Below are 17,284 nucleotides of genomic sequence, written 5' to 3'. Positions count from 1 at the left end.
AAATAAAACCAATAGTGGTTTTATCTCCATCGCCACTACCCATCCTAATATTCAATTCGTTCGTGGTACTACACACAAAACCACACACAATATTCCCCACTCGTACTGACAACAACAAGCATAAGCATTTATTCATTTGTCAACACTGCCCACCCTAGCATACGTTTGAGTCAAAGGCAACAACATACAAACACACACCACACATCACTGGCTTAACAACGAATTGTAATTTAACACCACCATTCGTACTACAGCCCTAATGGCAATATTGATTCTGGTGTTTATTGACATCTCGCGGCACATGTACTTCTCATTCACTCTGTAACCGCATATATATAAGATGTTCAGTTTTCCATCATAGAGTCGGTCGTCGAGAGACTTTACCGTAAAACAAGCATAGTGATGTGTGGCTTGTCCGCAATCCCAGTTGCCTGTTAGTGATCTTAAGTCATCCGACCCCGTAGCCAGCTATTCATAGCCAGCTAATTGTGTAGCCAGTCACCTGCTCGTTGCCAGCTCCCTTGCTCTTGCCAGCTCTATAACAACCGTGGCCAGCTAATTATAGCCAGCTACCTGCTCTTTGCCAGCTCCCCTGCTCTTAGCCAGCTCCATAATAACCGTGGCCAGCTACCTGCTCTTTGCCAGCTCCCCTGCTCTTAGCCAGCTCTATAATAACCGTGGCCAGCTATTTATAGCCAGCTACCTGCTCTTTGCCAGCTCCCCTGCTCTTTGCCAGCTCCCCTGCTCTTAGCCAGCTCTATAATAACCGTGGCCAGCTATTTATAGCCAGCTACCTGCTCTTTGCCAGCTCCCCTGCTCTTAGCCAGCTCTATAATAACCGTGGCCAGCTATTTATAGCCAGCTAACTGCTCTTTGCCAGCTCCCCCGCTCTTTGCCAGCTCACCCGCTCGTTGCCAGCTCACCCGCTCGTTGCCAGCTCCTGACCGAATCTAGCACCCCTCTCACCGCCACAACGCTTGCAACCAGCTACTCGCTTGTGACCAGTCTGCCGCCGAACGCTTGCTGCCAGCTCACCGCCCGCTTGTGACTAGCCTGACGCCCAGCTTCTGCTGCCAGCCTACCGTCCGCAGCTAGCCCGCCGCTCGCAGTCAGCTTACCGCCCAACGCTCGCAGCCGGCCTGTCGTCCGCAGTCAGCTTGCCGTCGGCAACCAGCTACCCGCTTGTGACCAGTCTGCTGCCGAAAGCTCGCTGCCAGCTCACCGCCCGCTGTCGTCCGCAGTCAGCTCGCCATCCGCAACCAGCACGCTTGTGACTAGCCTGCCGCCCAGCTTCTGCTGCCAGCCTACCGTCCGCAGCTAGCCCGCCGCTCGCAGTCAGCTTACCGCCCAACGCACGCAGCCGGCCTGTCGTCCGCAGCCAGCCCGCTTGTGACCAGTCTGCTGCCGAACGCTTGCTGCCAGCCTACCGTCCGCAGCTAGCCCGCCGCTCGCAGTCAGCTTGACGTGCGCAGTCGACAACCCGCTTGCCGTCCGCTCTCTGCCCTGATTTGACAACGCTTGTGGCCAGGTACTCGCTCAACGCTCGTATTCTGCTGCTCGTCCACATTCAGTTTGCCGCCCCACCAACGTTCGCGACCAGTTACTCGCTTGCAGCCATCGTCGTGTTCATAATCAGCAGCTTGTGATATCCTACCAGCTCACTGTCAGTACGCTTACAGCACCAGAATATTCAACAACGCCTGTGTAAATACCCCGAACGCACCCGTACACCGAATTAGAAGAACCGAGGGTCCGATTTTCCACCGGATTTGTACCATCTTATATACATATAAATATTTGATAACCAACCATAATATTCTATATCTGAAATATCCAACTATATTTGAAATTCCACTTACATACTGTTCTATTTAATAACACCAAGGAGTTAAATAAAGAATTGAAACTTATACAACTCGTGTTATCACTTAAGGTTTGTGGGTCCTTGAGTTGACCCTGGAGACGACTGAGCTTACCTCAGCCTTAGACAAAACCACTCGTTATAAGTGCTTTAAACTGTCGATTTATGGTGAAGGGTATAATAAAAGAGATTTTATATCTTAAATTTGGGGGATACCATTACATGGAATTTATGTCAAAACATTGATTTATATTATGAAGTTTCTAGAGGGATGCCTAATTATGGGTGTATCAATACTGTATAGATAACTAAAGTTTACACGTAGAAGCCAAACAACGGGCCAACAACGCGGACCGGGTCAGCTAGTATCTTATATATAAAAGGCAATGGGTGCATGTTAGTATGTTTGTATGTTCCGTATAGACTCATAAACCGCTTAACCGATTTTCTTGAAAATTTCAGAGAATGTACAGGGAATACCGGTGGTGAAAATAGGCTATATAATTCTTTGCATTTCGGAGGGGGCGGGGTACCTCCCCTATGGTCTATTTTTTAAAAACGCTTTTTTAACAAAATTGACGAACATATCGGAGAGAAAATTAATTTGCGAGACAATGGTTATTGTGTCTCCGATCCTAGGTACTGATTTGGGGCCTGAAGACCCGACCACGCCCACTTTTTAAATCTTCTTTCTTCATCATATATATATAAAAGACAATGTGTGTATGTTAGTATGTTGGTATGTTTGTATGTTCCGTATAGACTCCAAAACGGCTGAACAGATTTTCTTGAAAATTTCAGAGAATGTATAGGCACCACCCGTGGTGAAAATAGGCTACATATTTTTTTGAGCCCAAGCCCACTTTTTAAATATGTTGTATATCCAAAATTACCGAACTGATTTTCCTGAAATTTTCAGAGAATGTACAGGCAGCATCCGTGGTGAAAACATATTTGTTGAATTTCGGAGGGGCGGGGTTCCTCCGCAATGCCCCATTTTTTAAAAACGAAATCCTAGCAAAACTGAAACGAACGAGTTGAAAATTTCAGAGAATGTACAGGGAACACCGGTGGTGAAATTAGGGTATATATTTTGTTGAATTTCGGAGGGGGCGGGCACCTCCCCTATGCTCTATTTTTTAAAAACTCTATTTTTACAAAATTGACGAACGTATCGGAGAGAAAATTAATTTGCGAGACAATGTTGTGTCTCCGACACTAGGTACTGATTTGGGGCCTAAAGACCCGACCCCGCCCACTTTTTGAAATAGCTTATATATCAAAAATTGCTTAAATGATTTTCTTGAAAATGTCACAGAATCTACTGGGAGGACCCGTGGTGAAAATAGATGATATATTTTGTCGAACACGGGGGCGGGGGGGGGGAACCTCCCCCATGCCCTATTTCTTTGAAAACGATATTTTAACAAAATTGAAGAACGTATCGGTGAGAAAAATAATTTAGGGACAATGGAGGTTGTGTCTCCGACCTTATGTACTCATTTGGAACCAGACCACGCCCACTTTATAAATATCTTACATATCCAAAACTACTAAACCGATTTTCTTGAAAATTTCAGATAATGGATAGTGATGACCCCTGATGAAAATAGGCTATATATTTTGTTGAATTTCTGCGAGGGCGGGGTACCTCCTCTTTGCCCTATTTTATTAAAACTCTGTCTTGGCAACAAAACTTACTAACGTATGGCTTAGAAAATAAATTTGCGAGACAACGGTGGTTGAATCTCCGACCCTAGGTACTTATTTAGGGCTTTAAGACCCGACCATACCCACTTTGTTAAGTATGTTATATCTCTGAAAGTACTGTTCTTTAAAATTTCCGAGAATGTACAGCGATGGCCCACCATGAACACCCGTGGTGAAAATAGGCTATAAATTGTTTTGAATTGAATTTTTTTTAATTCTGAGGGGACGGGGTACCTCCACAATGCCCTTCTTATTTTAAAACACTTTTAACACGCCCATTTTTTAAATACATTATATCTCCAAAACTTCTGAACCGATTTCCAATTCATTTTCAGATGATGTACAGGATTGGCCACTGGCGGAAATAGGCTATATAAACTTACGAACGTGTCCTTTTTCCCAACCCGTGTTACATATTTTAGCATTAAGACCCGATCACTCCCAATTTCTGAAATATGTTACAAATCAATGGAAATACCAGATGTTATGCAAAACGAAGCTTTGATCTTATTGGAAAGCAAGTCTTTAAATTAGAAGGCAACATATCGATAGCTATAGCTTTATCAGGTATACATTAAAAGAAGGTACAAGGACGACACAGTCGACCCTCAAGTTTCCACTGGATTTTGATTGAACTGAACACATGCAATATTAAATAGAAGTTATCATCTGGAACGAATGAACGATGGCACATAAAAATTCCCAAGAAGCTTTACAACGATTCTTGAAGGATTTAAGAGCAATTCACGTTTAGATTTCAAACAAACACTTTCAGTTATACTATTCCAGCACAAGAAATGAATGCATGCCTTAAGTCATCAGTTAACATACCGCCAAAATTTCATATTGACGCCAACATTTCCGAAGATGTTTTATTTATAGTCACTTGCAGTTCCCGACTAATTTGCGATGCAAGAAAAATATAATTTACTTAATAAAAAGGTAACATAAAAGTTTCAAGGGACAGCAAGGCGGACCGGGCCGGCTAGTATATATATATATATATATATATATATATATATATATATATATATATATATATATATATATTGACGTGCCCCACGGTTTTATTTATCTATGTATATGTTTATAATTCCCACGACTGTATCTATTTTATTATTTTTTGGTTTTTAGTACATTTATCTTAAACATTGCAATGTATGTTTAACATAAAACCGTTTAACTTAAAAAGTTTTTTTTACCTACTTCTATTTTTTAGTTTTTATTTCGCATTCTGTTTACTTCGTTTAGTGCTTCATAATTGCAAGGTTTCTTGCCCGTTAGTTTATTGCAGTCCAACTCCTCTATACGTAGTCCCTGCAAAGATCTTACTCTACTAAGAGCCACGTAGGCTTGACCTCCTTCAAGCAGTTTCGCACCTAAGTATACGACAGCGTGATCCACAGTTCTGCCCTGCATTTTATGTATTGTAGAAGCCTATGATAGTATTAAAGGCAACATTCTTCTTTCAGCCGTCCCGTAATTGTACTTAGCTGGAAACTGTATGGCTTTCGGGTGTATAAGATGTACTGTATAGTGCACTGTATTCTTCTTGTCAAGCCCTTTTATTTGATACCCATATTGGTGGAATTGATAAAAAATTGTTATCAGCCACTTGGTAGCGGCGGCCATCTTAGATTTCAATTCATTGTAAATTGTATTCTACTTGTTGAGACCTTTCATTTGATACCCATGTTGATGAGATTGATAAAACCTACGTTATCCGCCATTTTGTAGCGGCCGCCATCTTGGATTTCAATTTTGTATAGTATATTGTATTCTGCTTGTTGAGCCCTTTCATTTGATACCCATATCGATGGGATTGATAAAACCTGCGTTACCCGCAATTTTGTAGCGGCCGCCATCTTGGATTTCAATTTTTTATAGTATATTGTATTCTGCTTGTTGAGCCCTTTCATTTGATACCCATATTGATGGGATTAATAAAACATAAATTATCCGCCATTTTGTAGTGGCGGCCATCTTGAATTTATAATGATAATGAATAAACATAATTGTATTGTCACCAAAATCCAAAGTGTATACAAAATTTCAGATTAATCGGTTGACAGCAAGAGGGTGAAATTTGAATTACTAAATTTGACCCAAGAATAAATAATAAAACAAACGGGGTGAGCTTAATAAAACCATTTAAAAATGATTTAAATTATTAAATCGCGAAAATTTTAATGTGCAACTTTTTTTTCTATTTAAACATACCAACAAAATGTTTAAATTGGACCAATATGAAATAAGTTATGGTTATTTCTTTGCATATAGTTTTCACAGAACTCGACGTTTTCAAGGCGCGATATCTCTGGAACCGTTAGTAAAAAAAATGAAAATATAGTGATATTTGGATATTTTGACATATAGCAGCTAAACCATTGAGATTTTCGATTTTCGAAAAGTGTATCCTTGAAAACAAAAAATATTTTATATGTGTTTTTGGTCATGAATTCGTGCAGAAGAGTTAGATTTGAACAGTTATTGTAACATATGGACTGAATGTACATTGGACAAATATAAATAATTCAGAAATATGAAAAGGCAGGGGACGGCTACGCCAATGTCGAGATAAAATATAGATGTCATCGTGATCTTGATCATAATTTTGTTGTTGCAAGGGAAGCCATTACTTCCTGCGATAAGGCTCCCGAAATTTCCCAATATTTAGAGCCCCTCCTTTATACAAGTAGTTTTCAGTAGTCTTTAGTCTTCTTTACAACGCTATAATGTCACTCTCTATACTTCTTTCGATGAAGGCCTGATAGCTTTCCCAAAGGCCTAATGATAATACAAATAATTTGGACTTTATTGCAACTGCGATTTATTTCCCAATCTTAACCTAACCATAATATATTGAATAGACATATAGAATATATTTAATTTCACATTTAAACTGCTTTTACTGGACGTCCTTCAATGGCAAATCCTTTTCCACCTTTACTTCGGAATAGGTATTCTTCTTTATAAACTTGACAATAAACGGTGATACAAGTTTCTCATCCATTTTGGAAATATCATTGAGGCCAAAGAACAGGCTGGCCACGTTCGAGGTTATCATCACCAAACAGGCACCCAAACCGGTGTACCACAAGAAAGATATGTGGTAAATGGAAGTACCATGGGATGGCAAACTAAAATCGAAATTGGGAGATATTCATAAGGGGGGGATACAAATTGTGTTATAAGTCCACTTACTATTCCGAAGATGAATTCAAATATTTTGACATATCGAAGTCATAATCACAACCCTCCACCGAAACTGGTAACTTTGGGTGGCGAAAGGAGCCTGTAACATTGGCAATCTGGGCATTGACACAAATCCAAGCCATGCTTAAAAAGGAGCAGATACTGCCAGCCAGGACACTCTGCAAAAAAGATGGCTAATTATTAAATTTTGTGGCATTATGTGCTGGTTCCATACCTTTTCATTCAACCATGGCATCAGCATACCCACGGTAAAGATACCCAACATCGGTCCATAGACAATGGACTGCAGTGTGGCCGATAATTGCAACACCATACCCAGTTTTTCGACAACATAAACCAAGCCAATTGAACTAAGACCACAAACCACAACAACTGTGCGCATAATTAGACCTGTTGTACGCTCACTTATGCCCCGCCTTGAAAATGGTTTAATGAAATCTTCTAAAACAACTGCAGCCAAAGAATTTAAATAGGTTGACAAAGAACTTAAGGCTGCACTGAAGACACCGGAAACAAAAACTCCCGGCATACCAGGAAATTCACCCAAGACATTCATTACCAACACCGGAACCAATTGGTCACGTGAATTGCAGAGCTATAAGAAAAACTCATTAGTATTTCAGATCATTTCCCTTTTTCATATTATAATAACTTACCCCCGTGGAAATGGGATCACATTCATGAAATGTGGCAAAAGCCAATAGACCCACATAAATACACAGGCAATACAGCAAAGTCAAACCAATCGAAAAGGTCCACAAAGTCTGCTTAATTTTCTTCAAATCCGGTAGAGACATGAATCTTTGTATGGTGGGTTGATTTATCGATGTGTTCTGCAACTTAAAGAAGGTGCCGCCAATGAAAACCGGCAATATGCCCATGCGCACCGTGGGATCTATGGTAATTCTGAAGAAATATTGTACGATTTATTTCAATTCGGATGTTATTTCAAAAATTACCAACTTACTCTGGAAAATTAAGTCTACCTCCATCCATATTCCTTTGCCATACCACACCAAGTCCACCTACGTCGATTGTTCCTTTGATGATCAGCACAAACATGGATCCAAACATAACGAAACTTTGAATGACATCAGTCCAGACAACACCGCGAATACCACCCTAAAAATTTATCTTACATTATAATAAAGGTTTGTTGTATAAATTTATTTGTACAGCACTTACCACCGTGGTGTAAAAGGTACAGATGACTATGACAATGGGTACAATTGTGTGTAAACTGATACCGCTGACTGTGAAAGAAATTTTAGAGAAAAGAATAGATTAATTAGGGTTTATTGGGTCAGTAAGAACAAATTATGTCCGATAACAATAGCCATACGAGGGCAGTTCGGAAACTTCTTAGCCTAGCACAAAAAGCGCGGGACAAGAAATTTATAATGATATGGTGAATGTGTTAGGTGAAAGTGCTCCTTCATATGCAACAGTAAAAAATTGGGTTGCTGAATTTAAACGTGGTCGTACAAGCATTGAAGATGAACCATGTAGTGGACGTCCAAAAACAGCAACAACAACAGAAATTGTAGCCAAAGTGCATGATATGGTATTAAATGATCGACGAATAAAAGTGCGTGGAATTGCTAATATCATGGGCATCTCAAATGATCGAGTCCATTTAATTTTGCATGAAGAACTACAGATGAAAAAGCTTTCTGCAAGATGGGTGCCGCATTTGTTAACAGTCGATCAAAAACGCATAAGAATGAACATTTCTCAAACTTGTTTGGATCCTTTAAGGCGAAATAAAATGGATTTTAAGCGTCGTTTCATAACTGTTGATGAGACATGGATCCACCACTATACTCCAGAGACAAAAGAACAATCCAAACAATGGACTGAAGCTGGAGGAAGTGCCCCAAAGAAGGCAAAAACAATTCAATCCGCTGCACTGTGGTCCCAGCCCGCGACAAAAATACAAAAATCGATGTCTATAAATTATGATTGTAACTATTCAAATCTGTTGTAGACACATAAAATTTTAGTATTCCGGCTTTCTTTTTACAACTTCTAACGGTACTTGCTACAGCAGAGACAAGGAAGTAGGCATTTCCATTTGAATAAATTGAGACATTGAAATTTCCTTTAAACGTAGTGACAAGTTACAAGTGATACCACAAAAAAGGATTGTGTAAAATTACTATAATAAGAAATGGAAGTTAAAGTTAATGGTATTGTTATTGTTTTTAATTGATAACATCATAAAGTTGTATATTTATTTTGTAGTAAAATTTATCTCTTTTGAAATGTATTTTTGTGAGTGTTTTTTATTTAATATTGAGAAAAGAAATAGACTTTTAGTACCTTGGATCCTCGCGGATCCTCACGTTATTTTTATTTAAATGTTCGTGGAAGTGTCCAGATTTAGAAACAATTTATCTCGTCTGCCGAAAGTTGCCGAGCGGTATTCAGTTTTCATTATACTGAGTATACTCGGAGTTTTGTGAATGTTTAATATAGGGTATTGGGAGGTTTCAAGCAATCGGTGTTGTTGTTTTTCATTTTGTTTCGATCGTATTTTATAAAAAAATATGTTTTTTGGGATTACAGTATGAATGTGTGTTTTTACATTTGTATGTTTTTGGAATATGGTGTTCAAAGAACTTTGTCAATGTCAGCATGGGGCGGACGGTATTCGAAGAAATTATAGCAAACCTTCAGGTGGATGTTGCGGGATATGATTTCTCTAAGTTGTTAGATCGTATACATTATCTCTGCAAAGACACCATTATTTTTGAAAGATACATGACACTTCAAGAATTATCTGCCGTTGAAAGTAACAACGCGGAAGTCCTGCCGTAGAATGGTTAATTTGGCAAGAAGGACCACATGTGTGGTTTTGTTGACTGTTTTTAGTCGATCTGGGAACCCTCCTAATCGAGATATCCTAAAGCTATTATTTATTGTAATAGATACCAACCCATCCTAGCGACTAACAAATCTCATAAAACATCTTAGTTTCCAGATATTCCCTGTTTGAGACCTATAGAGGTACGTCTATATGGGGGATATACCAAAACTTGGACCTCTATCGACCATGGACAAACGCAAGATGTTTAATACTACCAAAGAACACAAAATTTCAAATTACAGAGATTTCACTTTGAAAATATAGACAAAATCTTGAAATTAATAAAAAAGCGGAAGTACCGTTATGAGGGGTCTATACCTAAAAGTGGACCAATCCTGACGATTTTTGGGGAAAATTATCTTCTAGTCACTACGAGTTTACGGTAAAATTTTCAGATCGATATCTTGAATAGAAATATTTTTGTCGCTCGCTCCCATACAAGCTAAACCACAGTGCGCTGGTAAGGTTATGGCAACGGACTATCTGCAAAAGGGTAAAACAATAAATTCAGAGTACTATTGCAACCTTTTGGATCAATTAAATGTACAAATTCGAGAAAAACGTCCTGGCTTACAACACAAACAAGTAAAAAAGCATCAGTCGGCTTTGCCGACAGAGAAATACCCTCAGCCTGTGTATATTGAAACAATTTTTCCCAAAATACGCATGTATTTTGGGTGTTTGAAACGATACAAATTTTGATTAGGATTACAGATCAAAAGTTTTGCGGAGGAGATACTAAAAGGATTGGATCGACATTGACAGTTATGGAAGTGGATCTCCAGCCAACACATATGGTGCCATAGGGGGTTTTTACACTAATCGGGCTGTTTGCTTAAGAAGTAGGGACTTGCCCCTAAAAAAAACTTTTATCATCGTAATTGAGGCAGCGAATGCAAGTTGCTTCAACAAAAATCAAAGTGATTCGATATCAGGTCTTAAAGGGAACTTATCCGAAATTTTGTGTGGAAGGTACTGGATGGAGTGGACAAATATAGTCCATATTTGAACCTGATCTATATCTGGTAGATATATTAGGATGTGTAAAGTATAGACCAATTCGGCCACTCCCTTTAAGAGTTACCATACGAAAAATTTTTCCGAACATTTTTGAACTTTTGTGGGGGAGGTACCTGAAGGAGTGGACCGATATGGCTTATCTTCAAACTTAAACTATGTTTGGACAAAATATCACTAAGGCCAAGTTTTGGACCGAATCGGCAGATCCGTTCGAGAGTTATCTTGCGCTCCAACCACCTCACACGGTGTCATAGGGGTTTTTTGCAACTTTCAGGCTTTTTTTCTCAGGAAGTGTGGACTTGCCCCTGATGAAACTTGTACCGTCGTATGGAGGGCAGTGAATACAAGTTGCTAAAACAAAAATTAAAGCGATTCGAGAGATGGCCCTAAGCTGAACTTTTCCGAAATTTTGTGTGGGAGGTACCCGAAGGAGTAGACCGATTGAGTCCATATTAAAACCTTATTTAAATCTGGTACACGTTTCACGATGGACAAAGTATGGACCAAATCGGTTACTCCCTTCAAGAGTTATCGTGCGCACAAATTTTCCCAAAATTTTCGAACTTTTGTGGGGGAGGTACCGGAAGGAGTGGACCGATATAGTCCATCTTCGAACTTAAACTAAGTTTGGGAAAAATATTACGAATGCCAAAATTTGAACCGAATCGGTTTATCCGTTCGAGAGTTATCGTGCGCTCCAGCCAGCCAGACAGACGGGCGGACAGTCCTCAATCGACTCCAAATTGTCTGAAACACATTTCGTCCAAACATACTTGGGTTCTAAAACCATTATTTCGATGAGGCACATTTTGCCCGTATGAAAGTGTAGTTTTCAATTTCATAATTTTAAAAATATAATGTTGTTTTGTTTTGTTCAATAATTATTTTCAAAATTATGAGAAATTCAGTTATAGTTTTTTGAGGGAGTTTTCAGACTAAAACCACTATAACTTAGCCATTTGTTAACCGATTTAAACAAATAATAACTTGTTCTAAAGATATTATTCACCCCTTTAAAAGGAAGAAGGATCACTAGAAATCCGTTGTGAAAAAAAGAAGATATGTCCGTTTAAATTTGAAAATGTAAGAAACCCAGATTTTCACTACTTTTACCGTTATAAAAAAATAAAACGAAGTGACCCCAACTAACTAAAGGCATTGTCGTTGTCCATGGATCCCAACACGATATAATTTTGCATCAGAACACTTGAATATTTTTCTGGTCAACTTTTGTAGCACAGTGTCATTTATCGACATTTTTCGAAAAGTTTGCACCTTCTCAAGGCCAAAACTGTCTGAAGGAGCGTCCCAATGCTTTCGCGATGTATTAAGAGTTTTTAATTACTGTCTTGGCTACAATTTTTGTATTTGTGTTGGATCGAAAATCTCAATGGTTTGGCTGTTATATGCCAAAATATCCAAAAAACGTCAATAAAAAACTTAAAGTCGAAATCGGGAGGCTCAACTTTCACGGTAGATATATGGTCCATTGAACTTTTTTGCTCAGTTCAATCCCAGGAATCAGAAACGCGAAGGGCTCATTAAGGTTTTCAAATCGCCCTGGCCTAATATACATATATTACCCTAATGTCCATGGCCTCAATGGCCAAGTCTAGAGTAGACAGAAGCAAAATTTAAGCATTTCATTTTCGCATTCAGTAATTGAATTTTCGATTTTGACAAATCAGTTAAAAATCTATTTTCTATATATTCGAAAATCATTAGATTTAGATTGATAGATTTTTAGACTGTTCAACGTAAAATTCCGTAAGGTAGAAATTCAACCCATATATGCCTAGTTGACAACCACGAAGGCCCCGCACCCCTTAGTAGACGACATTTGAAGTCATCTACTCTAAAGTAGATTACGAGGGGAACTAGCAAAGTTTGCGACCTAGGCAACACATTTGACAGTTGACAGTACGTCCCTGCACCGAAATGGTTTGGTCGAACAAAATTTGTTAAATTTGTTATGTTTAAACGAAATTCGTTTCAGAAAATTGGAATTAGTTAGCACAATCCGTCCGTCTGTTTATCTGACAGGCTGGAGCTCATGATAACTTTGAACAGCAATATTTCTTCCTGACATAGATGGAACTTAATGTGGGTCATATGGGTTCTCTCCCTCAACTATCGTAAAATTACTTCCAAACGTACATCAAGTTCCAAGAGAATATGTTGTCCATATATTCAGTTAATTCCATCACAAAAGTTCAACACAAGTTCAGTTTAAACACTTTTCGAGGATCCTTTGGACATTTTTTTGTTGACACTTGTAGTCTTGTTTATCCTCGATATCCAATTTTTCATGGGCAAGTCCATGGTTCCTGACCGTATTAACTACGGTGACCAACTAAAATAGCTTGTCGTGCAGAAACTATTGAAAGGAGTGACCCATTTCTATTGGTACCTTCTCCGCCAAAGTTTAACACTTCTGCGCTTTGATCTAAATTAAATTTATTAGTACAACGTATTTATTAGGAACGTCCACAGTCGCTAAGATAAATATCCCAAAAGTTTTGATATTTTTATTGGCAACTTTGTTCGTCCAAACATTCTAAAAGTTCCCTGAATACATAATTTTTGGGGAATACTATTTAGAGTTGTGTAGTCCGTATTCGATGTTCATGGTCGCAAGTTCATGCAGGCTGAGGCACATATCATTCGACAAAGGCGACTGATACTTTTTTACTAATTTTTCAGAAATCAAAATTCACAATGTTTTTAGTTCGTTTCCAACAACCATAATGCTCTTTTGGAAACAAGTTGTCAGTCCACAAAGGGTAGAATCCCTCTTGATTAATTTGCTTACTATTAGCCATTAATTATGTGAGGTTCTTTAAGGATCGATTGTTATTTGTCAAAACCAATCATTTGAAGCAATAAATTTAGTTTAAGAAATATTTAAATTCTAGTTCCAAGTTGCAAGACTTACCCCCTTTTTTGTGTAACTTATTTTTTGATCGTTCGTCTATATTCGTAATAATAAAGGCATCCATAGCTTAGCCCCCAGATGACGTACAGACCAAACTTTTCGTAGACGTGTTCCATTTATAGTTAAGAATTCGTAATTTAAAAATCAGCGCTCTACATTTGTGCTAAGGCGAGTAAATCGATCAACAAAATTTGACAATTCGTGTGAAAAGAATAAAAAAATTACAAAAACAGGGGGAAAGTGCAGCAATGTTTTTAAAATCATCGAGTCCAAAAACTTCCACTCGTACAATTAAAAAATTAATGATTTTTCTGTAACATTATACCGAAAGTAGAGAATACAGCCGGAACAACAATCATGGAATTTTTTCGACTTATAGTAGATATGGAGATATTTAATTCATAGAAGTCGAAAAATGGGTTATGTTCGGATCGAACTATACCCTCCAACACATTAAGCCCGTGTATAACTCAATTCGTACTATTCGCGAATAGAGTTAAGTATTGGATTAAAAGGAATCCCAAAAACTAATCTATGATCTTCGAAATACTGAAAATATTGCGATAGCAAAAACAATTGCAATTCTCTGTGGTTGTAAAATTCTGGCATATATACATGATGTCGTTTATTTTCAATTCTAAATATCCGAGGACTTATATTTTTTATACTCTGTAAAATTTTAAATTGTTTCCTAAATATTGTGTGCTCGCTCTCTCTACTGAATTTATATACTTTGTGTCAATATTTCATATAAAATCAACTAACCAAACCTTTAACATAGCTTTACGTAACACCACAAAATATTTTAAATTTTAATGATTTTTGGTCAAGTTAGGCCCCCTCCATGAATACCTGGACGCAAACATGTGGTTTTCTCGTTAGATCCAGCACAATTTGAAAATTGCTCAAAAAAGGCTCTTGTCGTTTGGTGCAAAAAAAAAAAAAATTCTGAATAAATAAGATCGCGGTGCATCCAACGACGTTTATAAGATCGTCACAGACGACGAATCGTGGATCTATGCGTACGAGCCCGAAACAAAACAGCAATCGACCGTGTGGATCTTCGAAGGCGAGCCAAATCCTACGAAAGTTGTTCATGGAAGATGCATATCGAAGCAAAGGTTGCCTGTTTCTTCGGCAACGTAGGACGGTTAATTCTGAGTGGTACACTACAATTTGTTTGCCTGAAGTCTTCGGAGAAGTTCGAAAAATGTGTAAAGCTGAAAATACATCCAACGTTTGGGTAAAGTTTTGTGTAGTTTTGGCCATTTTTACACTGTTCAGCATGATGCCGAAAAATTCAAATTCATTTGAAATATATGCCGGCAAATATATCAACGCTGGACTTTGGTGTAGGCGTCGCCCTGCTTTTTTGTCAACGCCCAACACAAAACTTTAATCAAACGTTGGATGTGTTTTCAACTTAACGTGACAAAATGATTACGTACTTAAAACGACAACAACTACCCTTACCATACAAACCAGTCATCCAATAAGCAACAACACACACTACATCATTGCTACCAACCCGCTCTGAGATAACAACAGTTGCCAGTGCCTACGACTAATAATTCTCATTTACTTCATACTCCAGGTCACTGAAGTATTTCAGAAATGGTTGAGAATGGCGAGCTTACTACTGCAGGGAGTTAGCTACACTGGTTGGAACAAAGGACTGTTCTAAATTCGCCGACTTACACCTCGGTGTTACAGCGTTGGGAATACCTTTTTGAGGGCTACCCATTAAGTTGTTGTGGCTAATCCATACACAGAGGTTTCGAGTTAGCTATTCCACTTGGCCTTCGGGTCAGCTGTGCCGCAGTTATAAAGGTAGTACCACATGGCACTATACCAATACATGAACGCCAAATACCTCGTGTTTCCGAATACCTACAGCCGGAATGCGAATATATCGCGTCTCCGAAAGTCTACAGCCAAACGCCGACTACATCGTGTCCCGAACATATACAGCCGAACACCGAACACATCGTCTTCCCGAACATTTACAGACGAACACCCACTACATCGTGTTCCCGATCATCTGCCGCCGAATACCGAATCCATCATATCGCCGATCATCCACAGCCGAACTCATCGAATTCCTGAACTCCTACCGCCGAACTCCGACTACATCGTGTTCCCGAACTTTTACATCCGAGGCCCACGCACAATGTTCCCGGTCATATGCAGCCGAATACCGAATCCAACGCATCACCGATCATCCATAACTGATCGCCCACGTTTTCTGGATCATCTGCGACAGAATGTCGAATCAATCGTACCACCGACCATCCACAGCCGAACTTATCGTGTTCCTGAACATCTACAGCCGAACACCGAATATATCGTGTTCCCGAAGATCTACAGCCGAACATCGACTACATCGTGTTTACGATCATCTGCAACCGAATACCGAATCCATCGTTTCAGTAATCATCTACAACCGAACGCCAAATACATCGTGTTCCCCAATATCTGAAAATCATTTAGCGAGCCGTTAGAGCCCATAAAACTTCCGACGAACCGTCCAGAGAAGAACCCACAAATTCAAACCTCGTGCAAGTCTTCATAAACCATATTCACGTCAACGATTAATCCTAATATATTCCCATTGAATTCACATTCTATCGCATTTAAATACAAGTAGATTGTAAACTAGTATTTAATCAATAAAGAACACGATTTAACCCCCAGGAAAGGGAGAATACTAGTCTTCTAATTTGGTATGGTTTAGTGGGTACTTATGGAGAACCTGGACGCGACTGAACTTACCGCAGCCGACGAAAAACCACGTTACAAATGAACACGAGAAGTCGAATCGTTCTGCATCATGACAATGCGAGCTCTCAAACATCGATTCAAAGCAGCGCTTTTGACCGGACAAAACGTGCAATTGATGGGTCATCCGCCACACAGCCCTGCCTTGGCACACAATGACTTCATTTTATCCCCGAACATCAAGAAAAAAGGCGTGGTCAATGATTTTCGTCGCCAGAAGATGCTGTTGAAGTGTTCAAAAACCGTATTTTGGGGGTGTGTCAATCAAGTCAAATTACATAACGGAGAGACTTTCTAGCCATCCTGGTAAGCGAAACTCCTTAAAATAGGTAATGATAATCTTTAAATGTCTTTAAAGATCGCTAGCGCGACGTTTGGATTACATGCCCTAAGAATATCACGTTCATGACAATCCCAGTCCAACAGGCACAGAAATCCATAGACATTATTCAGCGGCGGCTAACTCATCCCAGCAAAATTTGAAGGGAGGGGTTCCATGCGATGACGTGATTTCGTGGCATCTTTTGCATTGGTTCAAACGAAGTCGTGAAAGATCCGATCTTTTCATTAATACTTGAACCAATGCAAAGGAAGTCGTGAAAGATCCAATCTTTTCATCAGCATTTGAACCCATTCCATCGATCCAATAGAGATGAATTTTGTGTTTTTATTTATACACATTTTTCTAAATATATAAGATTAATTATTTACAATAGGCTTGATGTTGTCGGAAACTCGAAATCACAACCCACGTTGTTAAAACTCTCGTCGTAATGATAATGTCATTGCGAAGGTTGGTGAAAATGACATGCCAAAGCATTGGTGGAAATGACATGCCAAAGCATTGGTGTAAATGACATGTCAAAGCATTGGTGTAAATGACATGCTTTGGATC

The 17,284-nt window shown here is 39.0% G+C and overlaps 1 protein-coding gene across 8 annotated transcripts in view; it reads right to left on the bottom strand.

The window, feature by feature from the left end:
• Positions 1-6,377: 6,377 nt before the first annotated feature.
• Positions 6,378-17,284, bottom strand: part of LOC141402366 (sodium-coupled monocarboxylate transporter 1-like) — a 156,278-nt gene continuing 145,371 nt past the window's right edge. For all 8 annotated transcript variants that reach the window (XM_073983538.1, XM_073983558.1, XM_073983580.1 and 5 more), the window contains exons 6-11: positions 7,973-8,040; positions 7,755-7,909; positions 7,444-7,693; positions 7,002-7,382; positions 6,776-6,945; positions 6,378-6,711 (exon numbers count right to left, since the gene is read on the bottom strand). In XM_073983538.1, the coding sequence (XP_073839639.1) occupies positions 6,480-6,711; positions 6,776-6,945; positions 7,002-7,382; positions 7,444-7,693; positions 7,755-7,909; positions 7,973-8,040 (1,256 nt within the window). In that variant the 3' untranslated portion in view covers positions 6,378-6,479. The remainder of the gene's footprint in view (positions 6,712-6,775; positions 6,946-7,001; positions 7,383-7,443; positions 7,694-7,754; positions 7,910-7,972; positions 8,041-17,284) is intronic.

Source organism: Musca autumnalis, unplaced genomic scaffold, assembly GCF_047663935.1.
Source record: "Musca autumnalis isolate F117 unplaced genomic scaffold, ASM4766393v1 scaffold_1, whole genome shotgun sequence".
NCBI classification, from domain to species: domain Eukaryota; kingdom Metazoa; phylum Arthropoda; class Insecta; order Diptera; family Muscidae; genus Musca; species Musca autumnalis.
This window is presented reverse-complemented; position numbering and strand designations above follow the sequence as displayed.